At 46.8% G+C, this 15,932-nt stretch overlaps 1 protein-coding gene across 3 annotated transcripts in view; it reads right to left on the bottom strand.

Moving 5' to 3' along the window:
* The window catches only part of dpp6a (dipeptidyl-peptidase 6a), a 1,922,242-nt gene that overhangs the window by 388,276 nt on the left and 1,518,034 nt on the right, over positions 1-15,932 (bottom strand). For all 3 annotated transcript variants that reach the window (XM_072508192.1, XM_072508190.1, XM_072508191.1), the window contains exons 9-10: positions 4,153-4,304; positions 2,181-2,278 (exon numbers count right to left, since the gene is read on the bottom strand). In XM_072508192.1, the coding sequence (XP_072364293.1) occupies positions 2,181-2,278; positions 4,153-4,304 (250 nt within the window). The remainder of the gene's footprint in view (positions 1-2,180; positions 2,279-4,152; positions 4,305-15,932) is intronic.

The following is a 15,932-nucleotide window of genomic DNA, read 5'->3' as shown; positions in this document are numbered from 1 at the left end:
TGCGCGGAACCGCCGCGTATTTTGGCGCATGCGCAGGGGGTTGTCTTCTCCGCCCTGACCATGGTGGAGCCCTACAGGGGCCGGCGCGGAAGGAGTGCCCCCGTGGCACAGGCCCGCCCGCAGATCGGTGGGCCCCGATCGCGGGACAGGCCACCGTGGGGGCCCACCCCGGGGTCGGATCCCCCTGCGCCCCCCCGAAAACTGCATCAGCCGACTTACCTGTCAGGTCCCGCCGTGTGGGACCATGCCTAACTCACGATGGCGGGACTGGCCAAAAACGGACGGCCGCTCGGCCCCCGGTGAATTGCCGGCGGGGGGGGGGGGCGCTGCCAACAGCCCCTGACTGGCATGGCGTGAACCCTGCCCCCGCCCGAAAACCAGCGCCGGAGAATACGGCAGCTGGCGGAGGGGCGGGATGCGCGCCGCCCCCGGCGATTTTCCGACCCGGGGGAGGAGTCGGAGAATCCTGCTGCACGTTCTCCCCGTGTCTGCGTGGGTTTCCTCCGGAAGCTCCGGCTTCCTCCAGAAAAACTTGCTTGTGAGATAATTTGGACATTCTGAATTCCCCCTCAGTGTACCCGAACAGGCGCCGGAGTGTGGCGACTAGGGGATTTTCACAGTAACTTCATTGCAGTGTTAATGTGAGCCTACTTGCGACAATAATAAAGATTATTATTATAAAACATTTCTTCGCATCAGTTTTACTCCTTTTGCCAATCATTTTGAACCTGGGCTCGCTAGTTCTTGATGTTCCAGCAAGTCCTCCAGTCAGAAGTGCCGAGTGGATGATCCATCTCAGCCTCCTCCAGAGATCCCCAGCATCACCCATGTCAGTCTTCAACCGATTCGATTCACTGCACGCGATATCAAGAAATGGCTGAAGGCACTGGATACAGAAAAGGCTGTGGGTTCTAAAACTTCCTGGCTGTAGTACTGAAGGCTCTACTCCAGAAATAGCCATGGCCCTCGCTACAACACTGGCATCTACCCGGCCATGTGGGAAACGGCCTTGGTATGCCCTGCCCACAAAAAGCAGGGCAAATCTAATCTATACAATCACCACACCATCAGCTCACTCGTGATCAGCAGTAAAGTGATGGATGGTGTTCCTGACAGTATTAAAACTTAATTGCAATTGAAAAGTTGGATTGTCATGCATGTGTCATTGCCGGAGAGAGAGGAATGTGAAATGTGGAACTCCCTACAATAAGAACTGGTGATGAGCACCAATGCATTTAAGAGGCGTTTGAATAGGTAATGAAGGAGAAAGGAAAAGATGGGCATGCTGATAGGGTTAGATAAAATAGGGCGTTAGGAGTTTAGTGTGGAGACTGGAGGCGGAGAGGGACGCAGCGGAGACATTCAACTTCCTTCCTTTGTTTCAAAGCTGTCTTCCCTGTGTTTTCTGTTTGGGCCACTTCATAGCGTAGACTTTTGGAAGTACGGTAATGGCCTGCCCAAATGGTGGTGGCATCAATAATAAACACAGACAGTGACCTTTTAAAGGTCAGAGTGGCTGACAGCAAAAGACCTGCTGGACCCTCCCTCCAGGGAGGATCATTGAGGCCATGGGGGCTGCCAAGTGTCTGCAGGTATAACCAGTGTCTCTAACCCTAAAGTTGGCCCCGAACCAAGATCGTTCTCGCAGTTACCCATAATCTAACCTTATTTTATTTGTAAACATTATTTTATGGGAAGAGGGCGTCGCAGACAAGGCCAACATTTGTTGCCACTGCTTAATTGTTCTCGAACTGAGTGGCTTGCTGGGCCATTTGTGAGGGCAGTTAAGAGTCAACCATATTGCTGTGAGACCGCAGTAACATGTAGGCCAGACCAGGTAAGGATGGCAGATTTCCTTCCCTTCAGGGCCTTCGTGAAGCAGGTGGGTTTTTACAAAGATTGCTGATCGTTGCCATGGTCACCATTACTGAGATTAACTTTCAATTCCAGATTTATTAATTGAGCTTGCGGTGTCCCTTGATCCCATATCCCCCGAGCATTCGCCTGTGTCGCTGCATTTCTAGCCCAGTGGCATGACCACTGCGCCATCATCTCTCCCATGTTTTCAGCGTGCCCTGTCAGAATGTATAATTTGTAAGAATTCCTGTCTAAAACAGTCGCAGAAAACAGGCACATGCTGAAGTGGCGAGGCCGAAGAAAAGTAATTTCAGGGGTCTTACTTCATTCTTGTGTCCTCCGGAGGGATCATCTCACGAGTATGAGTGGGCCCATTTAAATTTACCACATACAGTGAGATCGTCGGATTCTCTTGGCCAGCCTATAGTCAAACAGGAAAGAACAGGTAGAACATTAGAATGAAGACAATACATTTTGATCATTTTCTCAAGATGTTCTGTCTCTTCAAAAAAAATCTTACCGCATTGGTTGTCATCAATTCACAGAATTGTTACGGTGCAGAAGGAAGCCATTCAGCCCATCTCCAAATGAGCATCATGACTTAATGCCATGACCCTGCCTTTTCCCCACAGCCCTGCAAATTGTTTCTGTTCAAATAATCATCTAATGCCCTCTTGAATGCCTCAGTTGAACCTGTCTCTGCCACACTTCCAGGCTGTGAATTCCAGACCCAAACCACTCGTTGTGTGAAAAAGGTTTTTCTCACATCACATTTGCTTCTTTTGCAAATCACTTTAAATCTGTGCCCTCTCGTTCTTAATTCTTTTTACCAGGGGGAACAGTTTCTCCCTATCTACTCTGTCCAGCCCCCTCATGATTTTGAACATCTCTATCTATAAAAGCTCAGCAGACGCGAGAAGTTGAATCAAAGCAGCAGTTTATTTTCAGCCAAAAGTAAAGGCCGCAACACGACATACACCACAAAGTTCCCAACTTGGACGACCGATCATGCCGGTCCCAATCCGGGCCGACTTTTAAGAGGTAATTCTATGAGCCACAGCTGATGGGTCTTTCTCCACTACCAGGGTAGCTTGCGTTCCACGAGCCCCACGGGGAGATCAATTGGGTTGTCCCCGTGGGTCTCGTGAGGGTTACTACATCCCTCCCTCTGTGAAGTCCGAAGGTCCCCCTGTCGCCGTTTTGCCCGTGCTCCTGATAGCTGTCGGTCCGAGTCGAGGGCGTGGAACGTGTCGGGAGATTTGATAAGTATGTTCGCAGATGACACAAAAATTGGTGGTGTGGTAAATAGTGAGGAGCAAGGCCTTAGATTTCAGATCTCAGAAGACAGCAGGGCAGGTGGATAAAGTGGTTGAGAAGGCTTATGGTATTCTCGCCTTTATTAACTGAGGCATTGAATATAAGAGCAGGGAGGTTATGTTGGAGCTGTATAAAAGACAGATTACGCCCCAGCTGGAATACGGTGTGCAGTTCTGGGCATCACACTATAGAAAGAAAGTGTTTGCACTGGTGAGGGTGCAGAGGAGATCCACCTGGATGTTGCCTGGGCTGGAGTATTTCAGCTATCAAGAGAGACTGGATAGATGGAGGTTGTTATCCCTGGAGCAGAGAAGGCTGAGAGGGGACCGGATTGAGGTGTATAAAATTATGAGGGACATAGAAAGGTGGTTAGGAAGGAACCTGGGAACATAGATTTAAGATCATGGGCTGGAGGTTTAGAGGAGATGTGAGGAATATAGTTTTCACCCAGAGGGAGTTTGGAATCAGGAACTCACTGCCTACACTGGCGGGAACCCTCACAACCTTTAAGAAGGTTTTAGATGAGCACTTGAAATGCCATTGCATGCAAGGCGATGAGTCAAGTGCTGAAAAATAGGATTGGGACCGATAGGTGCTTGAATGGCCGGCATGGACTTGATGGTCCAAAGGACCTCTCTCTGCGCTGTAAAACTCTATGATATTCCACGAGCCCCAGGGGAGATCAATGGGGTCATCCCCATACACTATCAAATCTAACTACAGGTCCAGGTAAAAGCAACCCGATATATTTTCTATTTAGTTGTTGTTCATTTGGTCCAAATATTTTACTTGGAACAAACTGAGACTCACTCCTCAGCACAAAAAGGAAAATCTAGTAAAAGTTGGAAATGGTTGGTACTGCTCTGAACTGGAGTTCCAATTTAAAAGTACATGAGACCAGTTTGGATCAGTACCGACCCTTTCCCAAGTTTCACTGGTGTTCCTTTTGTCAGTAGAACTTTCCCGTTTATGATTTACCTTTGGATAAGGGTACACTTTCCCACTCGGGTACAGGCCGAGGTACATCGGAATCTCCATAGTGGGCACCTTTGAATCATTAATTGTAGCGTATGCCAGTCTGGCTCCATCTGGGGACCACCAGTGAGCAATATTGGTTTTCAGAAGTTCCTCTGTGGAGATAAGCAGGGTGGCAACCATTGTAAGAGAGATGCCTGCAAAATGTTCGACCGCATAAAGGAATTCTGTTTGAGCACATTTATGACTGATATACAACACGGATAGAGTAGCGGTTGTGCACCTACATTACAATCTCTAGAGATCGTGAGTGATAATCCCAGCACGGAAAGTTGTAAAATTGAATTCAATAAATGCAGTAGTAGGAAAATGACCATAAAAATGTGACCAGTGCTGTAAGGAGAAAATAATTCACGAATATCTTTCGGGCTTCAACCAGGTTGACTCTTGTTTATGCTATGACCAGAATTGTACACCCCTCTCCCAGGAATGGGTTGGCAGGCATAAATTTGAGTAGGATGACAGGGGGAGGCACCCTGTCCATCATTCTACAGGTATCTTACCAGCAGTGGATAGTGTTATGGGTCCAGAACAGAACGCCGATTTTTGGTTTAGATCCCAACTATTTGTATTTGGTAAAACTGTGAGGAAATATTACTGTGCCACAGGAGTGAAACACTGACCAGTAGACAGCTTTTATATTAAAACAAACTTTAATCTGAACACAGAATTAATCACATTAGCAACAAAGAAATAGCTTTACAGTTAACAGGTACAGCATCTTAATTTGCTTCCTGAAAACTGCCTCTATATTCCAATTAAGCAACCCATATATTTCAAATACCATTTATGTATTAAGTTAATAACCAGGTTTTACTTGCTTATTTTGGTGCAGAGTCCTTGGAGAGAGAAGCCTTTTTTTTAGGACCTAGCTGAAAAATGTCTGCTCAGTTTAGAGCCCTCCTTTGTCCAGACAGACCTGGCCCCTCCCATTAGCTACACCAGTGACACTCAAAGCTCCTAGCATTCTTTTGCCTCTTCTTACAAGGTGTACCTTGATTTGTTCAGCCTCTCACCTGCCTTCCATCGCCAGCTTTCCCCGGGACTGGACTGCAGTCCCAGCAATGGCCAGCACTCTCAGTGGCACTGCTGGGACTGAAGATCTGTATTCATCTCCTTAATACAGACTCATGTAAATGTCAGATGCAGACTGACTGTGTATCATAGAATCCTTGCAGTGCAGAAGGAGACCATTTGGCCCTTGAGTCGGCACCAACCCTCTGAAAGAGCACCCTACCTAGGCCCACTCCCCCGCCCTATCCACGTAACCTCACCTAACCTGCACATCTCTGGACACTAAGGGGCAATTTAACATGGCTAATCCATCTAACCTGCACATCTGTGGACTGTGGAAGGAAACTCAAGCACCCAGAAGAAACCCACGCAGACACTGAGAGAACGTGCAAACTCCAAACAGACAGTCACCCAAGGCCAGAATTGAACCCGGTCTCTGGTGCTGTGAGGCAGCCGCGCTAACCACTGTGCTGTCATACAATTCATATTTTGTTTAACGAAATTTAACTGATGCCTGCTTCCGATCAACAACCATCAGAATCCCAGCAGTCTTCCTTTATTAGTGCTCTAAATACTCGGTTAAATAATTCTGAAGAAAGGGACATGCTGTTGAATCTTTCTGTCTTGCACCCATCAGGACTGATTCACAAGAATACCAATTGTAAAGGCAACAACATCTTATACTACATGAGAAGAGTATACATTCTCTTTGGCAATGCCTTTATGAACCAGAGATCACTTGTCAACCAATCAGCACTCTCTTCTCATGCAGTATAAATTGTTATTCCATCTACATTTGTTCTTCCTGTGAATGATGAGTGCAAGATGAAACGTTTCAACAGCATGTCTCTTTTTTCAGCAATACTCAACAAAATGACTAACTAAACAATGCCTTTTACCTATTAATCGTAACAAGCAAACTAACATACAACTAACAAAGACTGACGACTTGGAGGAGGAACCGGAAGGGACTCTGTATCCCTAGTCCCCAGTTAGAATCAGCATCTTTAGGAGTGGAAAAGGGTAGAATACCATGAACTGGGCTAATCAAAGGCTGCTCTGGACAATTATTTATGCTCCCTTGGAGGATGATATTTTCGGATTCCTGGACCTATTTTACATTGCAAAGGGGCCATCACCATGAGCTGAGTTTTAATTTTGTGACAAAATGCCAAAGGCTTTCAATATAGGAAACCAGGACTGACATCAGAAGAAAATTTATCACAGCTCCTGGTATCACTTTTTACATGTTAATGCTCCAGAAAAGCAAGCCATATTTAAAGTGCATCTTAAATGTGTGTTTGATTGGACTCTCTGTGAGTTGTTCCAATTTATTATAACATACTTGGCAAAAATAATTCATTTTTCTAAAAATGAAACTGACAGAACCAACCCAATGCCCATCACCAATGCTTTGTTCGCCAGAGTTTCTTAGAAACATGCTATCCCCTGTTTGAGAATTGCTGGAAAAAAGAGATATGCTGTTGAAACTTTGGATATTGCACTCATCAGGACAGATGCAAGAATGCCAAATTTCAAATTGCACAACATGAGAAAACAGTGCTGATTTGGTGACAAGTCGACTCTGATTGGTCGAGATATTGCCAAGGGGAAATCACTTTCAGAGTATTTTTGTTTAATTCAAAACAGATGCAATGCCTGGACATATTCCTTTTGCCTGCAGAGCACAGGTTATATGTAGTTTGGAGCAAATGTGTTGCTGCCCGCCTGATAATCTTAAACTGGTTGTCTGTATAATTCTTAGTACACTCAGGATTGCTCAACAAGTGCTGACTAGTCACGGAATCACACCGAAAGTGAGGCATTATGGGTGGGGGATTTCTGGCCCTTAATGCTGTCGGGACTTTGCGAAGTTGGCCCCTGGTGAAGGGGTTTCCCCGTGGCAGGGTGGGCGAGCCATGCAGAAGCGACGGGACCGGAATACTTGCCAGTGGCCAATGGCTTTCTGCATCCATCGTGGGGAAACCCAGCACCGGGGGTTGGGGGGATGTAGCTCAATTTCTGTCCTGATGAGTGCAAGATATTTCAACATGATGGGTTCCCCATCTTGCATACTGGACGATATTCATGGTCTTAGCCAAGTGCCTGTCCTGCCTTCCTGTCTGTTTATAGTTTCATCAGTGTATCCTCATATTGCAACCATGTTAATCCCAGTGCTCACTGTCGGTAATCAATATCATAACGATGAAAAACACTTTTACACGTTGGCCCAGATGCTCCTGACTCCAGACCATTGGGAGTCTGGACTAACAAAACAAGATGCACATCCAGATCCCGCAGACGTCTCGACGTGATGAACTCTGTGTGAATGACCCGGTAAGTTTGAACTCCAGGGCAATTTCCTGTTCCGCAGGACCCTTCGCTAATCCTCTATCTCAACACCAAAATCTTTCAACCTGCCCGGACGTCAGTAACACTGTAAATCAACCCCGTTTCTTTCTTGAGGGATTCCAGTCTTCACCTTTGAAGATTTTGTCTTTGAATTCTCTCCAACAGTGCTCCAACTCGGATGGCTTCAATGACGGCCACCTCACAGGATGCCAATCTCATCTCCTGAGATCCTTTTACCGGGTCTCCAGAATATACACTCAAGCAGCAACTCACAGGCACAGTCTCAGAACTTTGGCCGCTTCAAACAGGACACTATGGCCCATAGGGGTATTTTTGCCCCAGCAGCCCACAGCAAGGAGTCACCAACCTCCCAATCTTCAGGGCTTCTCCTGAACTCTCTTCAAGTGAAGTCTATTTTTTCGATGTTTTTGACTCTCTCCCCTCTCTGAGACTCTCCTTTTGAACCTCTCCCCATTCCCTCTCCCTTTGGGACTTCTCCCTGTCCCATTTCCCTGACCCCTGGTTGGGACTCTTTCAGAACACCATTCTTTTCAATGGTGCTCTGCTCCCCGCAACTGACCCAGGTTTTTGTATGTACATGCACACTGGGCCTAAACATGCTAATCTGCTACTGTGCAGCCTGCTCCTGATCTGAGTGTGCACAAATACTCTGAGGCCTGTTGAGACATGGAGTTCCCAACTTCCACGCTATGCAACGAGTTAAGTTTGGCTTTCATAACACACTGCTTACCCAATTACCATACCCACCCTGCCAATTCGCTCATTCACCCACTCTACCCAGTCACCAACATTCAAATGAACATTTAAAACTTTGATTTCTGCAGTCGTGTTGCAGAAAGAGAATGTGCCCAGCCTTGGACTGCACTGCGTTTGAGTTCTTTGTGGGACTGGACGCCCCACGTTTCTGAGGAAGCCGGGCTCAGAAGACCCGGCTAGAAACGCTGAGCAGAGTCAGGACGCTGAAAAGTTCAGGCGGAGAGGCATTCTGACAATGAATGCCGCTTTATGGAAGAGCCGGGTCGACAGGAATGGGCCACAGCTAGGATTAAAAAGACTGCTGTCAGTGCTTTCTCACTTTCTTGCTTGACAGATCAGTCACCGCTGTCATAATGCTCTTAATCCAGACTAGGCTCTAAACAGATTCCCTGTTGGGCTGCTGAATAAACCCCATTGTACAGTTTACTTTGGTGAACCACTTTTATTTACAATCGATTTATAGGCCTGATAATGTTCACAGCACGTTGCCGATGAATAAATGCAAGCCTCTCAATAATATCCACCCTTTCAGAACACGCAATATTTTGTATCTGCCGGTTACTGAATAGCCTTCATTGATGCCACAAGCAGGCTTCACTACAAATGCGAAGGTTGATGCATGATTTTAATCGAGTTTTTTAAGTGACTTAAGTGTTTTACATAGGACAGAAGGCTTCCACTTGTGGTAGAATCCAAAACTAGACATGGTGTGGTGAATGTATTACGGCAACCATTCACCACTGTATTACATCACATTACATTGTACTATGTTGATGCCCTTGTGGGCTCCACCTATGGACCATTGCATTACATTACATTGCATTGTATCATGTTGGTGCCTTTGTGGGCACTACCCCTGGCTCCGCCACCTCGGGAGAGGTATATAGATCTGCAGCCTGTAGGCGGCACTCAGTACAGTGCAGTCGCAGGCAGGCATGTTCTAGCTGATTAAAATCACTGTTCACTTCAACTCTCCGTCTCGTGTGAATTGATGGTTGCATCACATGGTAACCTGGCAGGGCCTAGTTTTGTGCCCGATTAAACTGAATATTTTAAATTAAACAATTGGGCACTTTAAATCAAACTGTAGTCAAATCTCAGGCAGGCTGTGGGGAATTCAGACTTGACCAAAGTCAAATACACAACCAACAGACCATCTGCCAGAAACCTGTCTGTAACACAGCCATCATTCACCAATCAGGAGATCATCGCCCCCTATTGATATGCACAGGTCTATTGTCAGTAGCCCTGACCGGGCCAGACTTTCTGTCACCCAGAGTTTCTGCTTTTTCCTTATATGGGAACAGGTTATGTTCAGCCCACACCACCGAAGATGGTCACCTGGGGCAGCCTCAGCTGTCCTGTCAAACGGTCATCAACCGGACCATTGGGTGCTGAAACTTCCTCCCGGGGCCTCATTGGCAGAAAGCCAGAGGAAATGGCAAAAGGACGTGAAAGGAAGGGGATAAAAACGGGCACCCGAGGCACATCAGCAGCGAAGACTCCGTGCAGAGGCAATCGATACACCTGAGAAGGAAGGAAGGAAGAAGCTGCCAGCGAGACTTACCTTTGTGACGACTGACCAGAGGGACTCAAGAATCAGACCCACAGTTCAATCAAGCCATCATTGCGGTAGTGTAACCCAATCTTGGGTGTTTCTAGTATTACATATTGTAGGTTAATTTATGGGTTAATTGTGTGTTCAATAAAAGATTATTGAACGTGTGTTTGTGTTTGTACTTTGTTCTCCTCGCTATTAAAAGACACCAGGGTAAAACCTTTGAGTAAGTTAACTGGTCGAAAGTATCGGAATTGGCCAGATACAACATAGTCATAGAGTAGAGTTTTACAGCATAAAAAGAGACCCTTCTGCCCATCGTGTCTGTGCCAGCCATCAAGCACCTAACTATTCTAATCTCATTTTCCAGTGCTTGGTTCGTAGCCTTGTATGCAATGGCATTTCAAGTGCTCATCTAACTGCTTCTAAAACGTTAGTGAGGGTTTCCGCCTCGACCACCCTTTCAGGCAGTGAGTTCCAGATTTCCACCACCCTCCAGGTGAAAAGGTTTTTCCTCACACCGCCTCTACCTTACCTTAAATCTATGCCCCCTTGTTATTGACGCCTCTACTAAGGGGAAATCTAACCTATCCACGTCCCTCATAAGTTTTTGCACCTTGAGCAGGTCCACCCCCCCTCAGCCCTCACTGCTCTGCTCTGGTTACACCAGAGGTTATCAGTGTAATTCAATGAGGAATGAGTGCAGTGGACAATTCAGGAGAAACGTCTTTACCCAGGCACCGCTTCGAATGTGAAACAAAGAAAGACTTCTGTCTCCACAGGGCTTTTCGTGACCTCAAGGTGTCTCCAGGCATTTTACAACTAGTGGATTAATTTCTAAGTGTAGTCACTGGTGTGACATATAAAACACAACAGGCAATTTGTGCACAGCAACATGGAACCCACAATCACAAGTAGTTTGCACAGACGCATGTTTCTCTTATTTATTCTCTCATGGAGGGCGGCACGATGGTGCAGTGGTTAGCACTGCTGCCTCACGGCACCGAGGACCCGGGGTTCGATCCCGGCCCCGTGTCACTGCCCATGTGGAGTTTGCACATTCTTCCCGTGCCTGCGTGGGTCTCACCCCCAGAACGCAAAGATGTGCAGGGTAGGTGGATTGGCCATACTAAATTGCCCCTTAATTGGAAAAAAAAAATTTGGGTACTCAAAATGTAAATATTATTCTCTCATGGTTCTGTGTGTGTTGCTGGCAAAGCCAGCATTTGTTGCCCCTCCCTAATTGCCCCTGATCTGAACGGCTAGTGAGGTAATTCCGCAGGGTGTTTGAGAGTCAACCACATTGTTGTGGGTGTGGCGTCACGTGTAGGCCAGACCAGGTTAAGACCATTAGCGAACCAGATGGGTTTTTACAACAATTGGTGATAGCTTCATGGTGACCCTTACTTAGACTAGCTTTTCAATTCCAGATTATTAAATTAATTCAAGTCCCTCCAGCTGCCATTTGAACCCACGTCCCCAGAATATTAGCCTGGGCCTACAGTGACATTGCCACCACACCACCGTCTCCCCATTTGAAGTCGAAACATTGATGAGGGAGAAAGGAGCAGGAAATGTTTTTATTCTCCATTTTCACATTTTCCTTCAAAATTTACACCCCACCCACAGACAGTAAATGGTAACAAATACAAAATCAATCCCCTTAACAATAACAACGATCCCATCCTCCCACCACCCCAAACAACGGCCCACCTGTCAATATATGCATCCAGTAAAACAAACCCTCCCACGGTGGCAACAAAAAAACAAAGGAGAAAAAGAAAAAGGAGTCCAGGACCGCCCATGGTCACCATTGACCTATAGAGTCCACTCCCCCCCACCCCTACACTCAACGCCATCCAACCTCTGAAAGAGTACCGTACATGATACCCAAGAGTTGTAAACACCACCCACCTCCCCCAGTCTCCAACTCCTCCCGTCCACTGCCTCTTGTAAAACTCCTCTCCCCAACCTCGGTTCCTTCCCCCCAACTTTCCACCCCGGCTAGACCACTCGGACCCTGTTCTGCCAGGCTCCGATGGCCGCAGCCCCTCCCCCCACCTCACTCCCATTCACTGGCCGGCTTAAACCGGCCAGCGTCGAGGCCCCCGCCCGGGTCGCTTTCCTCCTTGCTCGACCCTAGGAAAGCCCAGAAATCCCCTTTTAGCACACAAACCCCGCATATCCACCTACACCCCAAAGAGCCCTCATTTCGAGTGAAAGTCCCATCACTTCCCTTGTCCAAATATATACATTGGCTCCTTTAGCCCATACACCTGCACGCAGTGAAACTAAAAAGAAGAAAATACAGTCATGAGGTTACATCGGCACATGGCCATTTCTCAATTTCTCAGTTCTGCCACAGTCCTTCTGCCTTCGCAAACTCCTCCGCTGCTTCCGCCGTTCAAAAATAAAAGTCCCTGAGCTTGTAAGTCACCCTCAGCTTCACTGGATATACAATGCCGCACTGCACCTTGCTAATGTACAGTGCCCTCTTCACCCGGTTGAAGGCAGCCCGCCTCCTTGCCAGCTCCACCGTAAAGTCCTGGTATACACGTATACCAGCTCCAGCCCACTACACCACCCGCTTCTGCTTGGCCCAGCTCAGGACCTTCTCCTTCACACTGTACCTACGGAAGCACAGAGTCACTACCCTTGGCGGCTCACTCATCTTTGGTACAGGCCTCCACGACCGATGAGCCCGATCCAGTTCATATTGGGAGGGATCCTTCCCCTCCCCCAATAGTTTCGCCAGCATCGCGGCAAAATACTCAGTCGGCCTCGGTCCTGCAACTCCTTTGGGCAGCCCCACAATCCTCAAATTCTGTCGCCTGGATCTGTTTTCCAGGTCTTCCATTTTTCCTCGCAGATCCTTGTTAATGTCCATCACCTTCCGCATCTCCTTCCCCATCGAGGCAAGTTGATCACCGTGCTGCAATAACGTCTTCTCCACTTCCTTCAGCGCCTCCCCTTGCTCTCGCACCTCCGCCACTGCGCTCACCACCGCCTTCGTCACGGGGGAAATCGCCTCCTCCACCAGCACACTCAAACCCTCTCTCATCTCCTTCCTCATTGTCTCCAAGTAATTTGTAAACTGCCTTTCGAATTCCGCAGCCATCACCGTAGTTATTTCTTCAGCCGTAAGCAATGCGGCCTCACCTGGTGCTCCAGCGTCCATTGTCTTTGGTGACCCCGCGGTGACCTTTCCACTCCCCGACGGACCTTCAGCTGTTTTCCTTACGGACGTTCTTTTGCTCACCCTCAACATTTTTCTTCACTCTGCCTCCTCTGTGCCTTCTCCCTGCTTTTGCTGCCTCCGTGGACCCCGGGACCGGGCTTAAAGCCCTGAAAATGCCGTTCCCGAACGGGAGCTCTCCATTGCGCAGCCGCCTCCCGCCCGCCGTCACCGGAAGTCCGTCACAATTATGAAAGGAGCAGAATGTTATGCTGATAAATAAACATAAGCACCAGCAAAGAGCAGTTGGGCCGAATGGCCCGTTTCTCTGCTGTAGACATGGTGTAACCCGAAGATAATAATCAAAGAATCAGCACCAAATGGTGTCCCCCCACCTCGGCCTCATCCAGTCTCGTTATTCCCATTTCTAACACCAGATGGACCCATTGCATTGCTGGATTTCTATTTCCTCGCATGGACAAAACGTCGCACAGACTCTCTGAGTTTTCAGGACAGCGCCATCTCATACATTTCATTGCTGTGGGATCGATGGCGGCACTCTCAATAAACCTTTGTCACTATTGCTGCAAAAATTACATAGATCAAATATCAGCGACTTAATCACAGGCATAATGGTTGTGAAATCACAAGACATCGAATTATCATATTGGACAATGACCAGGAATAACATTAGATGGTTAGAAACAAAATACAGCTAGAAATATAAACAGTGGACGTTGCAAGAAACTAAACCATGTCTGGGTTACACAGGAAATCCTGAGATTTAGGACAGATATAAATTATAGACGTATATATATATACATATAGATACATATACCTAGAGAGAAAGGTGTTTCTGTGGCCACAAATGAGACTCCAGAATGATATATTGCCAGGATGTCTCAGAGCGGCTACCGGACATTCTGGAGGGATGGAGGGGGGAGGGGGGGGGGGGGTGAAAAGCCAGTGGTCGAGTTACACAATGGTACAAACAACATGGGTAAAAACAAAAGGATGAGGTCCTAAAAGCAAAATATTGTGAGTTAGGAAGTAGGTTGAAAAGTAAGACCTCATAGGTAGTTATCTCAGGATTACCACCAGTGCCACGTGCGAGTCAGGATATTTCGGATGAATACATGGTTGAAGAGGTGGTTTTCACATTCTAGGGACATTGGGACTGGTCCTGGGGGAGGTGGGACCAGTGCAAATTGGATGGGTTACACCTGGCCAGGACCAGGACTGATGGCCTGGAGGGAGCATTTGTTAGAGTGGCTGGGGAGGGCTTGAACAAAAATGGCAGAGGGAGGGGAATCAATGCAAGGAGTCAGAGGAGGGAGAATCAAGAACAAGAACAAAAAAACAGTAAGGGGTGTGGTATTATCATAACTATCAGCATTGCAAGGTTTAAAATGTAGTGTCGAAAATAGCCACTAGAGGGAGCTACAGCTAATAATATAATAATTGTTTATTGTCGCAAGTAGGCTTCAATGAAGTTCCTGTGAAAAGTCCCTAGTCGCCACATTCCAGCACATGTTCGGAGAGGCCGGTACGGGAATTGAACCCCTGCTGCTGGCATTGTTCTGCATTACAAGCCAGCTGTTTAGCCCACTGTGCTAAACCAGCCCTTATATAAGGCAGTGATGCTAAGTCTTAGGGGAGGAGTGTATGCAGGAGTTAGCTCGTGAAGGTCAGAAGAGCAGATAGTGCAAGTGAGTGCAGATCATAGTTAAACCAGTCGTGAGATTAGCTGTCGATAAGTGTAGTTTTGATGTTATTAATCAACTGTGTATTCTTAAGGAGTACGTGTCGAATTCAAGTTACTTGTGTTAATAAATTTATAGCTTTGGTTAAGTTAAAGCTATTTTGTGGTCTTTGTGAACACTACGCCAACCATCCTGAAATAAGCAACACAAAGAACACCACAAGGGGAATAAGAAAAGTGATAGGCAGAGAAATCAAGGGTCAGAAACAAAGGGAGCCTCAGTGAAAAATAATGGGAGCGGGACAAGTAATGTCAAAAAGACAAGCCTTAAGGCTTTGCAAACAGGTATGATACAGTCAGAATTATGGAGACATGGCACAAAGGTTGACCAAGGATGGGAACTGAACGCCTCGGGGTATTCAGTATTTAGGAAGGACAGATAAAAAGGAAAAGGCAGTGGAGTTGCATTGCTCATTAAAGAGGAAATTAACGCAATAATGAGGAAGGATATTTTAACTCCGACAATGTGGAATCTGTATGGGTAGAGCTGAGAAAAACCAAGGGGCAAAATATGTTATTGGGATTTTATATAGATACACAAACTGTAGTGCTAATTGTTGGGAAAGTCATTCAACAGCAAATCAAAGATGCAACTGATAAAAGAACATCTCACTTCAGTCTGCATATCGATTAGGCAAATCTACAGTAACAATACCGTAGAGGACGGATTCCTGGAGTGTATACGGGATGAATATTTGGACCAATATGTTGAGGAACCAACCGGGAATAGGTTGGGGGAGAGTGTCGATGCAGACTCGTTGGGCTGAATAGCCTCATTCTGCACTGCATGAATTCTAATGATCTATGGAACAACTAGAGAATAGGCCATCCTAGACTGGGTATTGTATAATGAGAAAGGAATAATTGGCAATCCAGCTGTGCGCGAGGCCCTTTGGGGATGAGTGACCATCGTATGATAGAATTCTTTATCAAGATGGAGTGTGATGTAGTTGATCCTGAGACTAGGCTCCTGAAACTTAATAAAGGAAACTACGATGGTATGAGGCGTGAGTTGGCAATGATGGATTGGGAAACATTACTGCAAGGGATAACGGTAGATAGGCAATGGCAAACATTCAAAGAGC

The sequence above is a fragment of the Scyliorhinus torazame genome, chromosome 6, assembly GCF_047496885.1.
Source record: "Scyliorhinus torazame isolate Kashiwa2021f chromosome 6, sScyTor2.1, whole genome shotgun sequence".
NCBI classification, from domain to species: Eukaryota; Metazoa; Chordata; class Chondrichthyes; order Carcharhiniformes; family Scyliorhinidae; genus Scyliorhinus; species Scyliorhinus torazame.
Note: the sequence above shows the minus strand (reverse complement) of the source record. Positions and strands in the feature narration are given on the sequence as shown.